This window comes from Plasmodium reichenowi, chromosome 14 (assembly GCF_001601855.1).
Source record: "Plasmodium reichenowi strain SY57 chromosome 14, whole genome shotgun sequence".
Lineage (NCBI taxonomy): Eukaryota > Apicomplexa > Aconoidasida > Haemosporida > Plasmodiidae > Plasmodium > Plasmodium reichenowi.
This window is the reverse complement of record NC_033659.1, coordinates 716,059-734,476: the sequence shown is the minus strand read 5'-3', so window position 1 is coordinate 734,476 and position 18,418 is coordinate 716,059. Positions and strand designations below refer to the sequence as shown.

The 18,418-nt window shown below is 19.3% G+C and overlaps 4 protein-coding genes across 4 annotated transcripts in view; 3 read left to right on the top strand and 1 right to left on the bottom strand.

The window, feature by feature from the left end:
* Nucleotides 1–876, bottom strand: PRSY57_1417500 (hypothetical protein; the record flags this gene model as incomplete). The annotated part of the gene is made up of 3 exons (XM_012909792.2): nt 1–43; nt 308–402; nt 516–876. Coding segments are annotated over 3 exons (499 nt in total), but the record flags the coding sequence as incomplete, so codon positions are not given.
* Nucleotides 877–2,905: 2,029 nt separating this feature from the next.
* Nucleotides 2,906–13,561, top strand: PRSY57_1417400 (liver specific protein 1, putative; the record flags this gene model as incomplete). Its single annotated transcript, XM_012909791.2, has 1 exon — nt 2,906–13,561. One exon carries the CDS (start codon nt 2,906–2,908, stop codon nt 13,559–13,561), a length of 10,656 nt encoding a protein of 3,551 aa, XP_012765245.2.
* A 1,244-nt stretch (nt 13,562–14,805) lies between these two features.
* On the top strand, nt 14,806–16,863 carry PRSY57_1417300 (ubiquitin fusion degradation protein UFD1, putative; the record flags this gene model as incomplete). The annotated part of the gene is made up of 10 exons (XM_012909790.1): nt 14,806–14,808; nt 14,960–15,089; nt 15,218–15,303; nt 15,426–15,494; nt 15,623–15,753; nt 15,856–15,949; nt 16,110–16,191; nt 16,292–16,332; nt 16,566–16,694; nt 16,780–16,863. The coding sequence occupies 10 exons, from the start codon at nt 14,806–14,808 to the stop codon at nt 16,861–16,863; spliced, it is 849 nt and encodes a 282-aa protein (XP_012765244.1).
* Nucleotides 16,864–17,779: 916 nt separating this feature from the next.
* The window catches only part of PRSY57_1417200 (hypothetical protein), a gene marked incomplete at both ends in the record, with an annotated part of 1,256 nt that continues 617 nt past the window's right edge, over nt 17,780–18,418 (top strand). The window contains 3 exons of the mRNA XM_012909789.2: nt 17,780–17,895; nt 18,044–18,097; nt 18,294–18,378. Coding sequence (XP_012765243.2) covers nt 17,780–17,895; nt 18,044–18,097; nt 18,294–18,378 — 255 coding nt within the window. The remainder of the gene's footprint in view (nt 17,896–18,043; nt 18,098–18,293; nt 18,379–18,418) is intronic.

Genomic DNA, 18,418 nt, shown 5'->3' with positions numbered 1-18,418 from the left:
AAATTTCTTCGATTAAATCTTTTCCATCTTGCTCATCTTCATCCTATATGTTTTGTTCAGGTGAAAAAAAAAAAAAAATTTATAAATATATGCTTTTTGGCTAGTACATTTTTTTTCAACATATATATATATATATATATATATATATATATATATATATATATATAACAATATGCATAATTATATATAAAATAGCTAGATGAATATATACTCTCTTTATTTTTTTCTATATACATAATTTTTATATCTTTTATTTATTTTATAATGTCATTTTATACATTTATATTATCAAATATATTTTACTTACTTGATTTTTCACGTCAGCTATTGTTATATTCATATCTCTCAATTTATCATCACTTATATTTTCATTACATACATCATATATGCCAACGGAAACATCTATAAGAAATAAAAAAAAAAGTAAACATAAAAATAAAATTAAGACAGAATGATATACTTTTATTGTATATATATTTTTTTTTATTATTATTAATTTGATTAAAACAAATTACCCATATATACACAAGATTCATTATTATTATTATTATTATCACATTCTGAGTCAAGGATATGTTTATCAATTCTAACACTTTCTGCATCCTTATTTTTTATATCTTCATTGGATTTTTCAATTTTCGATAAAAATGATTTATATTTTTCGACGGAAAATTTACCTATTAAACTTCTATCAATAAGTGGTTTTTTTTTATTAACTTTATGTTGTGATATATTTGGGTTTATTTCTTCGTCCTTTTTTTCTTCCTTATTTAAAACGAATTTACTTGAAGAATTTTCTGAAAATTGATCATCTAATAAACTTTCTCTTGTAATTTTATTCTTTTTATTATCATTTTGTTTGTTAGTTTCACTCATTTTAATTAAAAAGGTTATAATTTAAATATGTGTTTATAATTTAATTATAACATAAAATCAAAATTAACTACGAATTATTTAATTTTTCAAAAATTTATAAATTATTATAAATATCTAAATTTTCATTTTTATGTATTTCAATAAATTGGTATATATATATATAACATTTTTTTATAAATATATACATAAATGATACTAACTAGTATCATTACCAATTACAACACTTGTACAATTTTTGATTATCCATTTAATAAAAAAAATTTAAAATATGCGAATTTATAAAAGAAAATTTTCAAATTCACTACAAGAAGGATTCATTTTAATGAATATTAAATTATATCTCACAAAAATAGAAGAATAAAAAATTTATATAATATTGTACATTAAAAATATATATATATATATATATATTATATAATAACATAATCAAATGTGATAATTTCATTCAACTTTTTGACTACAATATATATTAATTATTATAATGTTACACCAACTGCATAATAAAAGTGGATATTTTATGAAAAAAATATATATCATTATATAAACACACAATATGCTTTTTATAACATTTTTTTGTATATTTATTAACTATGTATTTCGTAAATTTTTTTTTTTTTTTTTATCTTAAGATGTATTATTTAAATTATCATAAAATTAATATTAATATCATATATATGAATAAAGTACAATAATGATGATAAGCTAAATAAGATCAATACATTTTCATATTTAAGAACAATTTAATTAAAATATTTAATTTATTAACAGAATTTAAGATTAAATATATCAGTATCAAAAAAGTAAATAAACCTTGGTAGGTATATATATATATATATATATATATATATATACATTTATTAGGTATCAGTAGCTTGTCCATAAAACGATAAACGTTTAATAATAGATGAGATATATTTTTCCTCAAGGAAAAAAACATATAATTTTTTATATATATCTTAAAATAAAATTTCGATTTAAGAAATTAATATATATATATATATATATATATATGTCGAATATATTTTTTCTTGTGTATTATAATTTAATATTTTTTGAAAATAAAATATTTCTTTACTTATAACTATTCTATACAAGGCCAATTTTGTAAATATCGTTCTGCTCTCATAAATTGTGTTTGTTCAAATTGATAACAAAAATAGCACAATATATTATAATTATATATAAATATTATTAAGATTAATATGTTTTTCTTTTTTAACATTTTCTTTGAATTTACATGCGTATATATATATATATATATATATATATGCACATGTGGAATATATTTTCTAATAGTATCTATAATAGAAGAAACATATAACTTTCCTTATTATTGATCGAACCTATCGACAACTCAAAAAAAAAAATAAAATAAAATACTTAAAATATTTTAATAATAAAATAATGTATAAATAAATTATTTATTAATATAACTTTTATCTATTTATATAAAAGAAATATATATATTTTATGTTAATATATATACTTATAAATTTGTGTAACATTCTATTCTTTTCAATTTACAAATATAATATAGGTTTAATTGGTATGATAAATAATTATATTTCTTATGGTTAATATTCAAAATTTGTAAAAAAAATATTGTTGGTAATATTTTCAACATTATATTATTATGTATTTTATTTTATATTATTTTATTTTTTTTTGTCTATCGTCCTTTTTTTTATATTTAAATAAAAAAGTTATTGTTGAATTATAATGTTTTATTTAGAACAGAAGTGAATAAATTTCTAAAAGGAAAATTTTTAAAACAAGCACACAAAAAAAAATAAAAAATAAATATATGCATATATACAAATATATATATATATATATATATATATATATTTATATTTATGTGTGTATACACATATTGGTTGTATTCTACATATATATATATATATGTTTTTATGTATATATTTATTTTTTTTTTATACATAATTTCATTTTTTCAATATTAGCTAATAAGAATAAGGAAAACTTTGTTTATTAATTAATAAAACGAATTTATGTATCTTTAGAATAAAAGATGAAATTAAGTGTTCTATATTTGGTGGTTTCGTTATATTTCTTTGACAGAAAAATTGTTTGTAATAAAAAAAATGGAAAGAGTAAAAGTAATAACCATAATTATTTTAACAATACTACTAAGCATATTGATAAGCAGGTGATATATAATTTACCAGAAAATGATAATTTATTTCATGTTCTTAAATATTTAATACATGGAGAAAATAAAAATATTTTATATGATGTCGATGCAAGTTTATATACAAAGATGGAGAACAAAGAATATATTACTAAGGAAGATTTATTAAGAACATTAGCATTGATAGAAAAAAAGAATGTTGATTGTAATGATAATATAAAAAAAGTAAAGATAGCTAAATTATTAATTGATATTAACGATCTTTTAAGAACAAATTATATAATTCTTGATGATTACAAAGAAATAAATAAAAATGATTTGACAAAAAATGGTTTTTTATTAAAATTACAAAATTCTTTAAATAAAAGGGACATGGTGAATTCTAAAAGAGTTAACCAAGATATTATATTAAGAAATCAATATTTAGAAAAGAATTATAAATTATGTAGTATATCAAATGATATGTTAATTATAAGTACCCCTAGAAATTTAAATATATCTGATACAAGTATAAAAGAAATAAAATATCCATCATCTATAAATATTATGAATGAAATTTTTCGTGACAATGTCATATCTTCGAATGTATCAAATATATCACCTTTACAATTAAACAAGTCTATAGGTTTATATAAACCATTACTTGATTTGGATATAAAAAATAGAATTGATGAATATAGAAAAAAAGTAGTAACTTATTATCAGGATTCAAACAATGAAATGTTTTATTTAATAAGAGATGAATTTAATGAAATAAAAAAAAAATTTTACTTATATATTCATCCTAGTAAAATGCCAGAAGCAAAGCCTAACAATGATATTTTTAAAAAAGAGGATATGGAAGGAAATGAAATTATTACCTACGTATCAAACAAAATTGAAAATAAGGAAAATATAAAAAATAAAGAAGAATATATATTAAAGAGTAACAACAATAATGTTATAAAAATTTCTTCGAAAAGAACTAAAAAGGTTATTAATATACCTATAAAAAAAAAAAAATTGTCCAATGATATAAAGGAAAATGTGAATTCATCAACAAAAAGTGATAATAATATTATTTCTAATGAAACAGTTAATCCATGTACAAAAATAGAAAGTGAAAATGGGAATAAAAAAAGAAATGACAATGTGAAGAATATAAATCGTATATATCATATCTTTTTAAAAAAAAAAAATAATGAAAAAAAATGTGATATTTCTAAGCAAACGCTTTATAATAATAGTTTTAAAGAAAATGATGTAATAAAAACATTTACACATAATGACAATATTTTAAAAAAAATTATTATTATTAAAGACAGTTCAAGAGAAAAACCAACAATTAAAGAAATTATACATCCACAACCTCTTCCTGTAGAGAATTCAGCATTATATAACATATCTGAGCATATTCAAAATAAATGTAATTGTTGTTTTTATTCTATACCGTTAATTCATATATATCATCCTAATGGTAGTATGCATTGTTTATCTTGTTCTCAGTATGAAAAAAACGTAAATAGAAAATGTCCTATATATGAGAAGTATATCACCTTTAATTATAACGACACATGTATTTTATGTGTCCCCTCTAGTTATATAACTAATAATTGTTTCTGTAATTTAATACATTCAAAAGGATTAGGGGAAAAAACAAATGATGTGCCTAAGAAATTAAACATGGTACCACATTTTAGTAGTATTATAGATGTATATGGAAATAAAAATATTGATGGTTATAATAATTTTGAGAACGATAATGATCTGTTAGTTTACTCAAATAATGATGAACCTATTTTAAAGAAGAATCATAAAGAAAGACCTAATAAAAAACGTTCCAATAGGTATAAATTAAAATGTCCCGTGGGTAATGAGTCTAGTGGTATATTTTCGGGACAATCGATTTCTATTTTCCCTGTTATAGGGGATGATATAAATAGAGGTCATTATGAAAATTGTCCATATTATGATGAAGAGGATGTAATGTGTTATAATACAATTAATAATAAGAAGATAAATATAAATAATGAAGATGATAATTATGAAAAAATTTTATATGATAAAGACAAAATAGTTTATTTAAACAGTAGTTCATTTGATACTATTAATATTAAAATAGGAGGTGAAGATTTGAATATGAATGATAGAAATGAAGAAAATGATTTATTAGATAAGGAATCTATAGAATATATTAATGAGATAAATGAAAAGGAATATTATGATTCGATTGAGGCATGTAAGGATTATCGTTATCATACATTTGAAGAATCTATAAAAAATGTTAATAATAGAGAATGTTATAAAAATGTATATTATAGTACAGTTCATAAAAATGAAGATAATATAGATAAAAAATGTTCACATGATATAGAAAGTCGAAATAAAAGGGTAAATGAATATGAAGATGAATGTGAAAATGATAATAATAATAATAATAATAATAATGATGATGATGATGAAGAAAAAAATTATTTTCTTTTTGATCTCAGATTTATTTACAAAACTGGATTTTTTACTAAAAGAAAAACAATTATTAATTCTTATTTAAAAACTAACAAAATTGATATTACATACAATAAAGAGAAGATACTTTATTTATTTAAAAACTTGTTTGAAAAAACATTCAAAGATATAAATTATCAAATTAAAGAATCATTAGTTCACATGTTTCCAATTGTACAAAATTCCGAAATACAAGGATTTGATATAGATTTTGGTAAGGTTAAATTACATTATGCTACATCAATTAATATGTTTAAATATTCTGTTTTTGATCTTATTAATATGAAAATTTATTTTATCAGCCCAGATAAAACATATATACTTCTGGAAGATATTATCAGGGAAATAAGGGAAGAAAAAGAAAATTCGAATAATGATGGATCACGACGAAAAAACAAAATCATAAATAAGTATTCACATGAAATGGATATAACAAATATTGAGTGGAGTACTGAAAATTGTAAAACGAATACTACAAATAGTGAATCCAAAACAACAACGACAAGAGAAAATACAATTGTGATAAAAGAAAAGATTGGCACACATGATGAAAACAAAAAATGTGACAACACAAACAACAACAGAAACAATAATAATGATAATGATAATAATAATAATGATGATAATGATAATGATAATAATAATAACAATAATAATAATAATAGTAATAGTAATAGTAATAGTAATAGTTGTAATAATAATAACAAAAGAGATAATGATTCTTTTGAACACGTAGATATACAAAAAAATGATACTATTTCTACTAATATAGATTGTAATATTATACATAATAATACTATCGATAGTAGTAATAATAACAGAATTAAATACAATTTAAATATATTAAAATTTTTACTGAAATATAAAGATCTGTTATCCAAAGAAGACATAAATATGATCAGTGATAAAAATAATCTTGTAACTATTAATAAAAATGATAAAACTAATATAGGTGATGAGATTATCGAAATAACTATTCGAAAAAATGAAAAAAGAAATATAGAAAACAATTGCACTTATACAAATAATTCCATTATAAATAATATAGATAATAATATATCTGAATCTATAAATATTAATGGTGGTGAAGGAATAAATGCAGTCATTGAAACTGTTGATAAATATTTAGATAAATATTTTAGCGTACATAATATGCCAATATATTATATGGAAAATATGAAAATTTCTAAAAATATTATATATGTTACATCTGATGTAAATAGTGATTTAGATATGCTTAAAATGAGTATATTAGGAATATGTAATATAACTAATAAATCTATTGATAATTTTAATTTCTTTTTAGTACGAAATGAAGCAGAATTATATGATCCTAACAAATGTCAGAAAATACCAGAACATATTAAAAATGTACAAGATTTATATAACTATAGTAAAATGTTAGACATGAAAATTATTATTGCACCCATATATGCAGAAGATATAGATATAATACCTAAAAGTTTTGATTATTTGTTTAAATTATATAAAGATGGAGATGATGAAAAAGGCGTGACAACAGATTCTAGAGATAATGATTGTCAACAAAAAGGAAATGTGGATACACAGGAAAGGAATAAGACAGAAAATGACACAACAAGACTTACCTTGTCAAATATCAAGCACAATTATAAAAACAAAAACAATAATAATAATAATAATAATAATAATAATAATAACAGTCATAATAATAACAGTCATAATAATAATCATTCTTATTATAATCATGAATTGTCCTTTTTTAACGATGCAGAAAGTAACAAACCAAACGACAATACAACTAACTCGAATGATAAAAATTACTATTTTTTCAATTATGATAATAAGAAATCACTTATTTTAAATGATCCAGAAAATGATGAAGATATTGAATATCTAAGTGAAGAAATAAGCATTTATGAAGATGAACATATTTATGATGAAGGGAATTTATATAATTCGTTTGTTATATATATAGATAATCCTTTTAAACGCATTAATATAGAAAATGCCCCTATATTAAAAGGATATACTTTAAATTTATTTATAAATGATATAATGAATAAACTGATACATATACCTTCCACTTTTATTAATACACAATCTTATAAAAAAGGAATGTGTGTAATGAGTATATGTTATTGTTTTAATTATTATTCATTAAATATATATACTAATAATATTATTTTGTTAAACTTCGATAAAGATGTTACATTATATGAAGTAATAAAAGAATTTAAAAGTAGAGAGAACGAATATTTATTAATAAAAAATAAAGTGAATGAAGAATGTCAAGATGTTGATAATCTATCAAATATTAAATTACCACATACAATAGATTTGATAGACTCTAAATATATACATCTGGAATTTCCATTATTATATATAGATGAACATTCTAATTTTTTTCAAGATAAAATTACATTAATGAATGTGCCCGAAAATTTAACAGTATATGAATTATGTAAATCTATGAAGAATATATTGAATGAATCATTAATATCATTTAATTTAAGTACAATAAATGATATAAAAATATATACAATAAGAGGAAGACAATGGGAAATGGTGTTAGATAATCTTTTAGTTTTTGATTTAAAAATTAATTATGAAGATATTTTTACTATATTGATTGATAATAACTTTTTAACTAAAAATTATTATGAATTATTATCTAATATTATAATCGATTTTAGAGATAATAATATGTATATTAAAAAGTTAGATATATATATAGATTATATTTTCCAACCATATACTATATATAATATACCTATATATATTACTCCAAATAATTTAAAATATATTTTATTACAATATACAAATACATTTTTATCTAATTCATTATTAGATGAATTTTTTTTTACTTACAATAAAAGACATACAACAATTAATGTCCTTCCAGAAGTGAGGAACTGGGAACATGTAGAGGATTCAGATGTATATATTTATGAAGAAAATGATATAAATGTTAAAAAAAAAGAACAAAAAAGAAATATATCCTTTATATACGTACTAAATATGTTAAGCACCTTTTATAAAATTAAATTTAACTCAAGCAAATTGTTAGAATCTGTAATGGGTGAGATACATCAATTATGTGGGAAACGGTTTAATGAAAATCTCTGGTTAGACATAAAAAAATCTACAAAAAATGAAAAAGATATTGAAATATATTTAGAAAATAGTTCAAAAAAAGTGTTAATTAAAAACGTACCTTTAGATTTATTAGTATGGAAACTTATTAATATTATAATGAGAGGTTCATTTAATATACCTATAGAGGATAAGGAGAAATTATATAATTTATTTATGTTAGTACCTAAAAATAAAGACAAAATAAAAGATAAAAATGTAGATTATTATTTTTTATCCACTCCTGGGTATACTGTTGAGGAGATGTTGAGAGTATTTGAAAAGAAGAAGAAACCGAAAAAAAAAGGAAAAAAAAAAAATAGTACTAATGATAATAATAATAATAATAATAATGATAATAATAATAATAATGATAATAATAATGATAATAATAATGGTAATAATAATGATAATGATAATTATAATGATAATTATAATAATGATAATAATATCAATAGTAATAATAATTATGGTGATATGAAACAAAATTATTATAAGATTCTGTTAATTAAAGCATACCCACAACACTTACATGCAATACAAAACAATGAGAGATTTAATGAATATCTTACATTCAATTTAGAATCATTACCTTCTGTTATCGATGTTAAGAACCCAACAACGTACTTAAGTTTTTATGTTAATTATAAAAATGAAAATAAAATGACTCATATAATTAATGTACCTGAAAATATATCTACAGATATGTTGTTAAAAACTATTTTGTCTGATAATTTTAGTAGATGGAAAAAGTTACCAAATGAAGAAAAAATGAAATTCTCACTACATTTAAATAAAAAAGAAATAACAAATATTAAAGATTATATAAATAATGGAGATATTGCACAACTCAAAACATTTATTTTAATAAATAATAAAAAAAGAAGGGTTCAAGAAAAATATATTGATTTATATAATACAACTGAATTAGGATCGAATGTAAATAATATATCAAAAGAAGAATTAAAAGAAATACAATTATATGATAATGTATTAAGAGAAATATTAAATAAAAATTATATAGATTATAATAATATATCTCTTAGTGGTTACAAAATAACAGTTTATGTGTTTGATGGTAATAAATATGAACCTTTAACAATCTATAACGTACCCTTAAATATAACAAATAAAGATATAATAAACTTTTTATTAATAAAATCAAATCATATTAATATAACGAAATTAATTGATGAATTTTTATTACTAAACGAAAAATTGTATAATACATATATAGTAAAGAATAAAAATAAAGACATGTTGGAAGAACAAAATGTTCTTTTTATAAAAAAATTATATGAAGAAGAAGTATTTCAGTTGAATGAATCCAAATTTTATTTAGTTCATAATCCTTTATTTAATTCTTTAGATAATTTACTTCAGAATATAGCTCATAAAAAATATGATTTTAAATCTGAAAAAATTCATGTACATAGTGTGGGTGAAAAATTTGAAATTTTGACGCTAAACATTTTAATAAACAATGAAATTAATAATATGTATAATAACAATGTAAATAATAATAATTTTAGTTTTGGTAAGAAAAAATTTGTCATCACTGTTCTGAATATACCTTATAATATGTATATAACCGAATTTTTAAGGTATTCCATAGGATATCAAAGAAAGTGGATATACAAATTTGTTCTCTTTTATATTATTAAAGGTAGTGAAAAATATATACTAAATGATGGAAATGATATTATTAGACATGGAAAAACAGTCAGCGAAATATTTCAGATATGTAAATCTGGAGATCTTTGTACCTTACACATAGATATAAATTTTAATGAAGCTGATAATAATTTGGAGAATGATACATTTAATGAGGAAATTAACGCAAAAGAAATGAAAAATGTAAATGTAGATTCACACGCAGATGTAGATGTAGATTTAGATGCAAATGTAGATTTGGATGCAAATGAAGATATGGAGGGTAATATAAACAAATTTGTAAATAGTCTTCATAATGATAATGAAAACCGTTTTATAGTATTAAAAGAATTAAGTAAGAAAATATATACAGACGACTATGAAAATAAAAAAATAGATATGTCCATAATATGCTTTGAATATAATGCGGGTTTATATGAAAGAAACCTTTTTGGCAGTTCACGAATTTGTAATATTCCAAAAAATTATACTGTTGGAGATGTTTTAAGATATATAAAAAATAAAATAATTGAAGATACTAATATAAGTATGTTGAATGATTTACAATTAAAAATAATACATAAGGATAATTATATCGATATACCAAAAGATATGAATATAGAATATGCAATTAATTATTTGTTTATATATACCCCTTTTATAGTATATCCATCAGATGATATATTAAAATATAATAATATAATTCATTTAATTTTATATAATACCATTATAGATATAAAGGAAAACTCTTTTGTTAAAAAAGACATTCCGATATATGTTAAGAAAGGTAATATTTTTAAAAATGTTAGTTTAAAATATATACCTATAAATATAAGAGAAGATGAATTATTAACATATTTATTACATTATTTAACAGATAATCATGAGGTTATTTCTTTTATAAGAGATATAACATGTATATGTATTTATCCTTTATGTGATTCAATATATATATATCATGAAAAGAAGCAATTATCATTAATACCTTCTATATCTTATCATATACAATTAAAAAATGTTTATTATATATCTACAGTAGAAACATATGAAAATTTTTATAATATATTAGGTCATATGGAATTAAATTTGAATAAGTTCTTACATATACAAAATGATGGAAATAATTATAAGAAAAAAGAAGCATATAATAATATTTATTATATGAATAATGTGGATGAATTGATACATATTGATGTTAATATAATATTTCCAAGCATTCAAAAAATAATACGTGTAAAGAATTTGAATGTAAATATAAAAATAGAGGAATTGTTGTATAAAATATTTGGTTCTATAACCAACAAAATATATAAATGGGGAGAACTTTTTAGGAATGTTGTAGGAAAGAAAGAAAAAATTAATATTATCAATGATCACATAGAGAAGAATAGTAATAATATTAATAGTATTAATAATATGAACAGTATTAATAATATTAATAATTGTGATAATAATGATAGGATAGATAATAAAGTGCTAAAAGATTACTTATGTGAAGAACAGAATATTATGACATTCATATTTTGTTCTCATGATAATAGTATACACGATTATCTCACATCCAGAATGATATACCTCCCGGCAATCATAAATTATCAAACAAATTATGTAACTTTCTATAGTAGTATAAATGGATTTGCTAATAATGAAACTACTTTTCATGGGTTTCCCAATTATCTAAGTCCAGAAACAATGTTGACCATATTACAATATAATTTCTTTCATGTCATAGGAAAAAATTATTTGAAATTATATGGAAGTTTGTATGATAAGGGAACTGATGAAGATATAATATATAATACAAATGATATAAGAAAATCAGAAAATAAGGACATATATAATAAAAATTTAATAGCTATGAGGGGTGCTATAAAATTTATATTAAGAATAAAAAATAAGGGAAAAAAAAAATCAAAAGATACAATACAAAATTTAATTAATAATGAATTAAATATTGCATGTGAAAATGTAGAAAATGAAGTTGATATGGAAGAATGTAATGACTTTCTTTCTTCTTTAAATAATTCAAGTATATTTTGGAAAAATGGTATATTAGGGTTCATGGCAAATTCAATAGTTACTCGTGATAATATGAATAATAGTTTAATATTACCTTATGTAGATTTTGAAATAAATGAGAAAATGTTTTTACAAAATATTTTATATCATATAAATATTTCTCCATATTTATATAAATTATTTGAGTTAACTCATATTGATAAAAAATGTAATACTTATAAAAAAAAATTAAAAAATAGTGTTGCACATATTCAATGTTTATTGTCATATGGATTTAGTATATATTTTGATTTACATTATGATAGTACATTTGATAAATACAAAGGTTTTACATTAGGAGATAATTCTTTTGATATAACACAAATACATTCATTTCAAAATCTTCATGAACAAAATTTTGTAGATTTAATTTTATATAATCATGATAATACATTTATTACAATCAAAAACGTATATAGAGATATGACAGTAGCAACATTCTTAAATGACTTATCAAAAACAAGATGTCATATACTAGGATTAACATATAATCAAATTTCTACATATTACAAATTAATCTATGAGATATATAATGAAACACATGACATTTCACCAAATTTGTCTATTGCAGATGTACATAATATTGTGATAAGTTTTTCTAAATCTAACATATTATTAAAAATAAGGAAAATTGATATCACCAACCATATCTCACATAATAATAATAATAATAATAATAATAATGATAGTGATTTTATTATTAATAGTGATAGTATTGACTATATTAATGCTTTACCAGATTTATATTTAAGCCCATATCCTCCAGTTATTGATCTGAGTCAAAATAATTTTCAAGTTAATATATATATGCACTCTAAATTTATACCAAATGATTATTCCTTAAGAAAAGATATTGTACCACATATTACTATTAATAATGTACCATCAAATGTTTTTATTTTATCATTAAAGGAACTATTAAAAACAATATTTATACAACATATGGAAAAATCTCAAACTACTACATTTCAGTTAAATTTATATGACTTTGAGGTCGAATTCTTTATTCTTACTTTTAATCGTTTTACTAGTAAATTTCATAAAATGAATTCTAATGTTTTAAGTAATTTAACTATCTCTAACTTTTATAGTACTTATATTCAAGGAGGGTTATTTCTAAATATCGATAAAATTAAAATTGATATACCAAATCTATTGAATGATTTTATTGATCATTTCTCAAGGGTCGTAATAGACTTTTCTCATCACAACATAGTCAAACAGTAAAACGTAAAAAATTTATACACCACGTTAAAATTACGCATACATAATGTATATATATATATATATATATGTATGTATGTATATATGGATGTATGTATAAATATGATTAATATTTTCTCATATTTTACTTTTATTATAATTTTTTTTTTTTTCTTCTTTTTCCTATGATTTTAAAATAAAAATGATTCTATGCATATATATATTATATATATATATATTTGTATATCATTTTAAATATTTTTAAACATGATTATATAACTGCATTTTTATTTGTCACTATTGTTATTTTAATCTATATGATATATTATATTATATATATATATATATATATATATATATATATATATATATATATTATATATATGAATAAATGAAAATCCTTATTTTGTATTTATAATTTATTTTTACTTTACAATATCCCATATTTTAATATATAAATGAAATAAATTAGATTACTCATTTTTAAGCTCACAAACGGGAATAGTGTTTTATGCAAACATTATGAAAATATAATTTATAATACATTTGTTATAATAATAATTATTATTATTATTATTATTCTTTTTATAATATTAAAGTTTATTATATATTTATATTATATGAAAAAAAATATTATTTTATATTCCATAATATATAAATTTATCAGATAATATTTTCTTTTTTCTATATATATAAATATTTATAATATATAATGTATAAAATTTCCTTCTGTTATTTTATTTCCACATTCCATTTAAATAATATATATTCATGTTTTTTTTTTTTTTTTTATGAACTAATGAATATCTTTTTTTTAATATAAAAATAACAAAAGTAAATAAATAAATATATATATATATATATATATATATATATATATATATATATAATTAAATCTATAAATATATGAAATGTAAGAAGAATTATAACATGTATTTTTATTAAAAAAAGATATAACATAATTAAAATTGCATTATATATATAAGAATTAAAAATGTACAAAAAAATGTATTTATTATATACATAATGAAATAATATATACATTAAAATATAAATATAATAATTCTTTTCCACATTTATTTAATATTCAAAAGAATTATCGGAATCAAATCTTTATTTTATTTATTATATATATATATTTATACATATATTTGTTATAATTATTAAAAGGCAAATATATATATATTTTTTATATATATATTATCCGAATAATATATTTGAAATTTATGAAAAAAAAAAGTATTTCTTTTTTTACACTTCCATAAAGAATGGTACTAATAAAAATTTGTTTTTGTTTTCTTTTGTTTTGTTATGTTTTGTTATGCTTTGTTTTTTTTTTGTTTTTTTTTTTTCCATGTTATTAAACATATATGAATATCATTGTCTTAATTATTTATTTATATATATGTTTTTTCGTTTCAGTGGGGATTTAGTAATTTTAATAATTTATGGCCAAGGGATTTTTTGAATGTATCTGAACCATTCCAAGAAGAATATACATGTTATCCTGTATCATTTATAGGGAAAGATGATATGGAAAATGGAAATAAAAGTAATTATCATTATATAAATATATGTACCTTTTACAAAAATAAATTGAAAGATAAAATAATTTAGGCGTGTTTTTCAGTATATATATATATATATGTATTTATATTTATATATTTTATTTTTATGTAGTTATACTTCCGCAGACGGCCTTAAATGCTTTGGCAAGAAGACACATATCCTGGCCCATGTTATTTGAAGTTTCGAATCCATACACGGTACAAATGAATTTGTTAAAATATTGATATATATATATATATATATATATATATATATATTTATATATGTATATTTATACATACATGTATATTTCCTTATTTTATTTTCTTCTTCTTTATAGGATAAAAGAACACATAGTGGGGTTTTGGAATTTATTTCTGATGAAGGTACCTGTCACATGCCATATTGGGTAACAAAAAAGAATATGTATAATATATGTATGTATGTATGTTTTAAATATACATATCTTCTTTTTTATTTCTTCAATTAAATAAATGAATTTTTTTTTTTTTTTTTTTTTAACATATTATATTACAGATGATGCAACAATTAAATTTAAAGGAAGGTGATATTGTAAGGGTTACAAGTGTTAGTTTACCTAAAGGGACATTTGTAAAGCTCAAGCCATGTTCTAAAGATTTTATGGAATTATCTAATCATAGGGCTGTGTATGTTATTAATAATAAATATATAAAATATATAACTTATAGTTATGTCTAATTATTTTATATAATATTATGATTTGTATTTTTATTTATTTTATTTTGTAGTCTTGAAACCGCTTTAAGAAATTACGCTACATTAACTATTGGAGATAATATTGTAATCCATTATTTGGGAAAAACTTATGAAATTAAAATAGTGGTATGTTCAACATAAAACACTTGAATAAATATATATCTAGAGAAGTTGTAATATATATATATATATATATATATATATATATATATATATATATATATATTGATTCACAAGTGTTAACCATATGAATGTGAAATAATGTATATTTTATTTTTCTTATTAGGATTTAAAACCTGCATTCGCTTGTACAATTATTGAAACAGATGTGGAGGTGGAGTTCGAAGAACCAATAGATCACAGTGCAGGTAAGAAAAAAAATATATATATATATATATATATTATGTATTTATGTATTTATTTATTTATTTATTTATTATTTTATTTTTATTTAATATACCCGTTTAGCTGTACAATATGTTACCGAAGTTGTTCCAGAGGAAGAAAATGTAAGACAAAAAAAAAAGAAAAATAAATAAATAATAAACAAAAGGAAGATATAATAAAAACATAAGATATAATGATTCAAACACTGATAATTCATTAAATATTTTCAGTGTCATTAAAAATGTACTTATATTACTTTTAATATATATCCATATAAATATTTCTTTGTCATATATAAATATATATTATTATAAACTGTACATATATATACTTTAATATTTATGTATATTAATAGAAATTTAAAGGCAAAGGTCAAAGAACTGATGGGAAAAGTTGTCATAAAGCTTTGAAAAAAGAAATAATAAAACCTAAGGTTGTTGAAAATCTTGAACCTTGGAAAGATAAATTAGCTGGGGGAATTAGAGTAATTCGAATGATCAATATATATATATATATATATATATATATTTATTTATTTATTTATTTATGTATTTATTTTATTTTTTTAGACGAAATGTACTGAATATGAAGATTTGTTGAAAAAAGGTCGTATTCCTGGTATTGTTGGAAAATTCACAGAACGAAAAAATTAAATAAGTATATTAGCCTTATATGTAACATATTTTTTCTTTATATGATGAAATTTTTTTTTGTGGTTTTTTTAATTTTTTTTTTTTTCTTTTTGATCGTTTAACTTTGATATAAAAGGAATATCTAATATATAATATATGTATTTTTTTCTTTTTTGTTTTTCCTCTTTTCCTTTATATATATTTTTTTACTTTTTTTATTATCTTTTTATGTAACATATAAAATATTATATATATTTATAATATATATAAGTGAAAAAAAACACAATATTAAATAAATAATTCTTTTTAAAGATTTTTGTTAAATACTTTTAAAATAAACATATGTATTATTAGTATGTGTATATTTTAAATGTAATAGTAGTAATTACCACTTATATATATATATAAGGATATGTGGAATAAAATAACATATATATGATATATCCAAAATATTAATGTAATATAAAAATTATATATATATATAAGGATATGTGGAATAAATTAACATATATATGATATATCCAAAATATTAATTTAATATAAAAATTACACAGGAAAATAAATTATATATGGTACATGTATAAGTATATATGTGTATATGTATATATATATATATATATATATATATATATATATATATATATATATATAGATATATAGATATATATTTATGTTAGAAAAAGAGTAATTAAATTATATTTTATTACGAGATTATTTTTATGATTCAATATATATATATATAAGATAATACAAGAGCTACACCTACAAAAATAAATAAAATATATTAATTATATGACTGTATTTATAAAAAAAGAAAAAAGAAAAAGAAGGAAAGGAAATTCATTGTTTTATTATTTTAAAAAATTAGCATATATATTTATATATAATATATATTAACAATTTGTATTAAAAGAATATATAATATTACTTATAAATAATGAAGGAGAAATGTAATGAAGCAAAATCAAAATATTATAAATGTTTAAATAAAAGTAATAGGAACCCTGGAAAATGTAAATCTTTTGAAAGTGAATTAAGGCAGTGTTCTAAAATGTAATAATTTTTATAATATAAATTAAAATATATATATATAATGAAGAACAATAAATAGTAGATTTTAATAGTTAAATATATATAATATATATGTGTACATTTTTATATATTCTTCCTTTTTATATATATATATTTTTAAACATATTAGTACAGGGGAATCTTATTGTATAAATGAAATTAATAACCTCATGGAATGTTCAAGGTATATTTATTTAAAAACATCATATTTGATAAAAAAAAGAAAAAATAATAATAAAGTATATGTTATGTATTGATATATTATATTATATTATTTTATGTTACTCTTTCTTATATATATATATATATATATATATATATATATATATGTATATATACATATGAATATCTTATTATGTTTATAAATATAATATTTCTAGATCACCAGATCCTTCCATGTGTTCTAAGGAATTTGTTCTTTTCCGTGAATGTAATAGGCCAGATGGACCCCATATTTTGATTGAGGTTTTTTTGAAATAAAAAAAAAAAAAAGGATAAATTATAT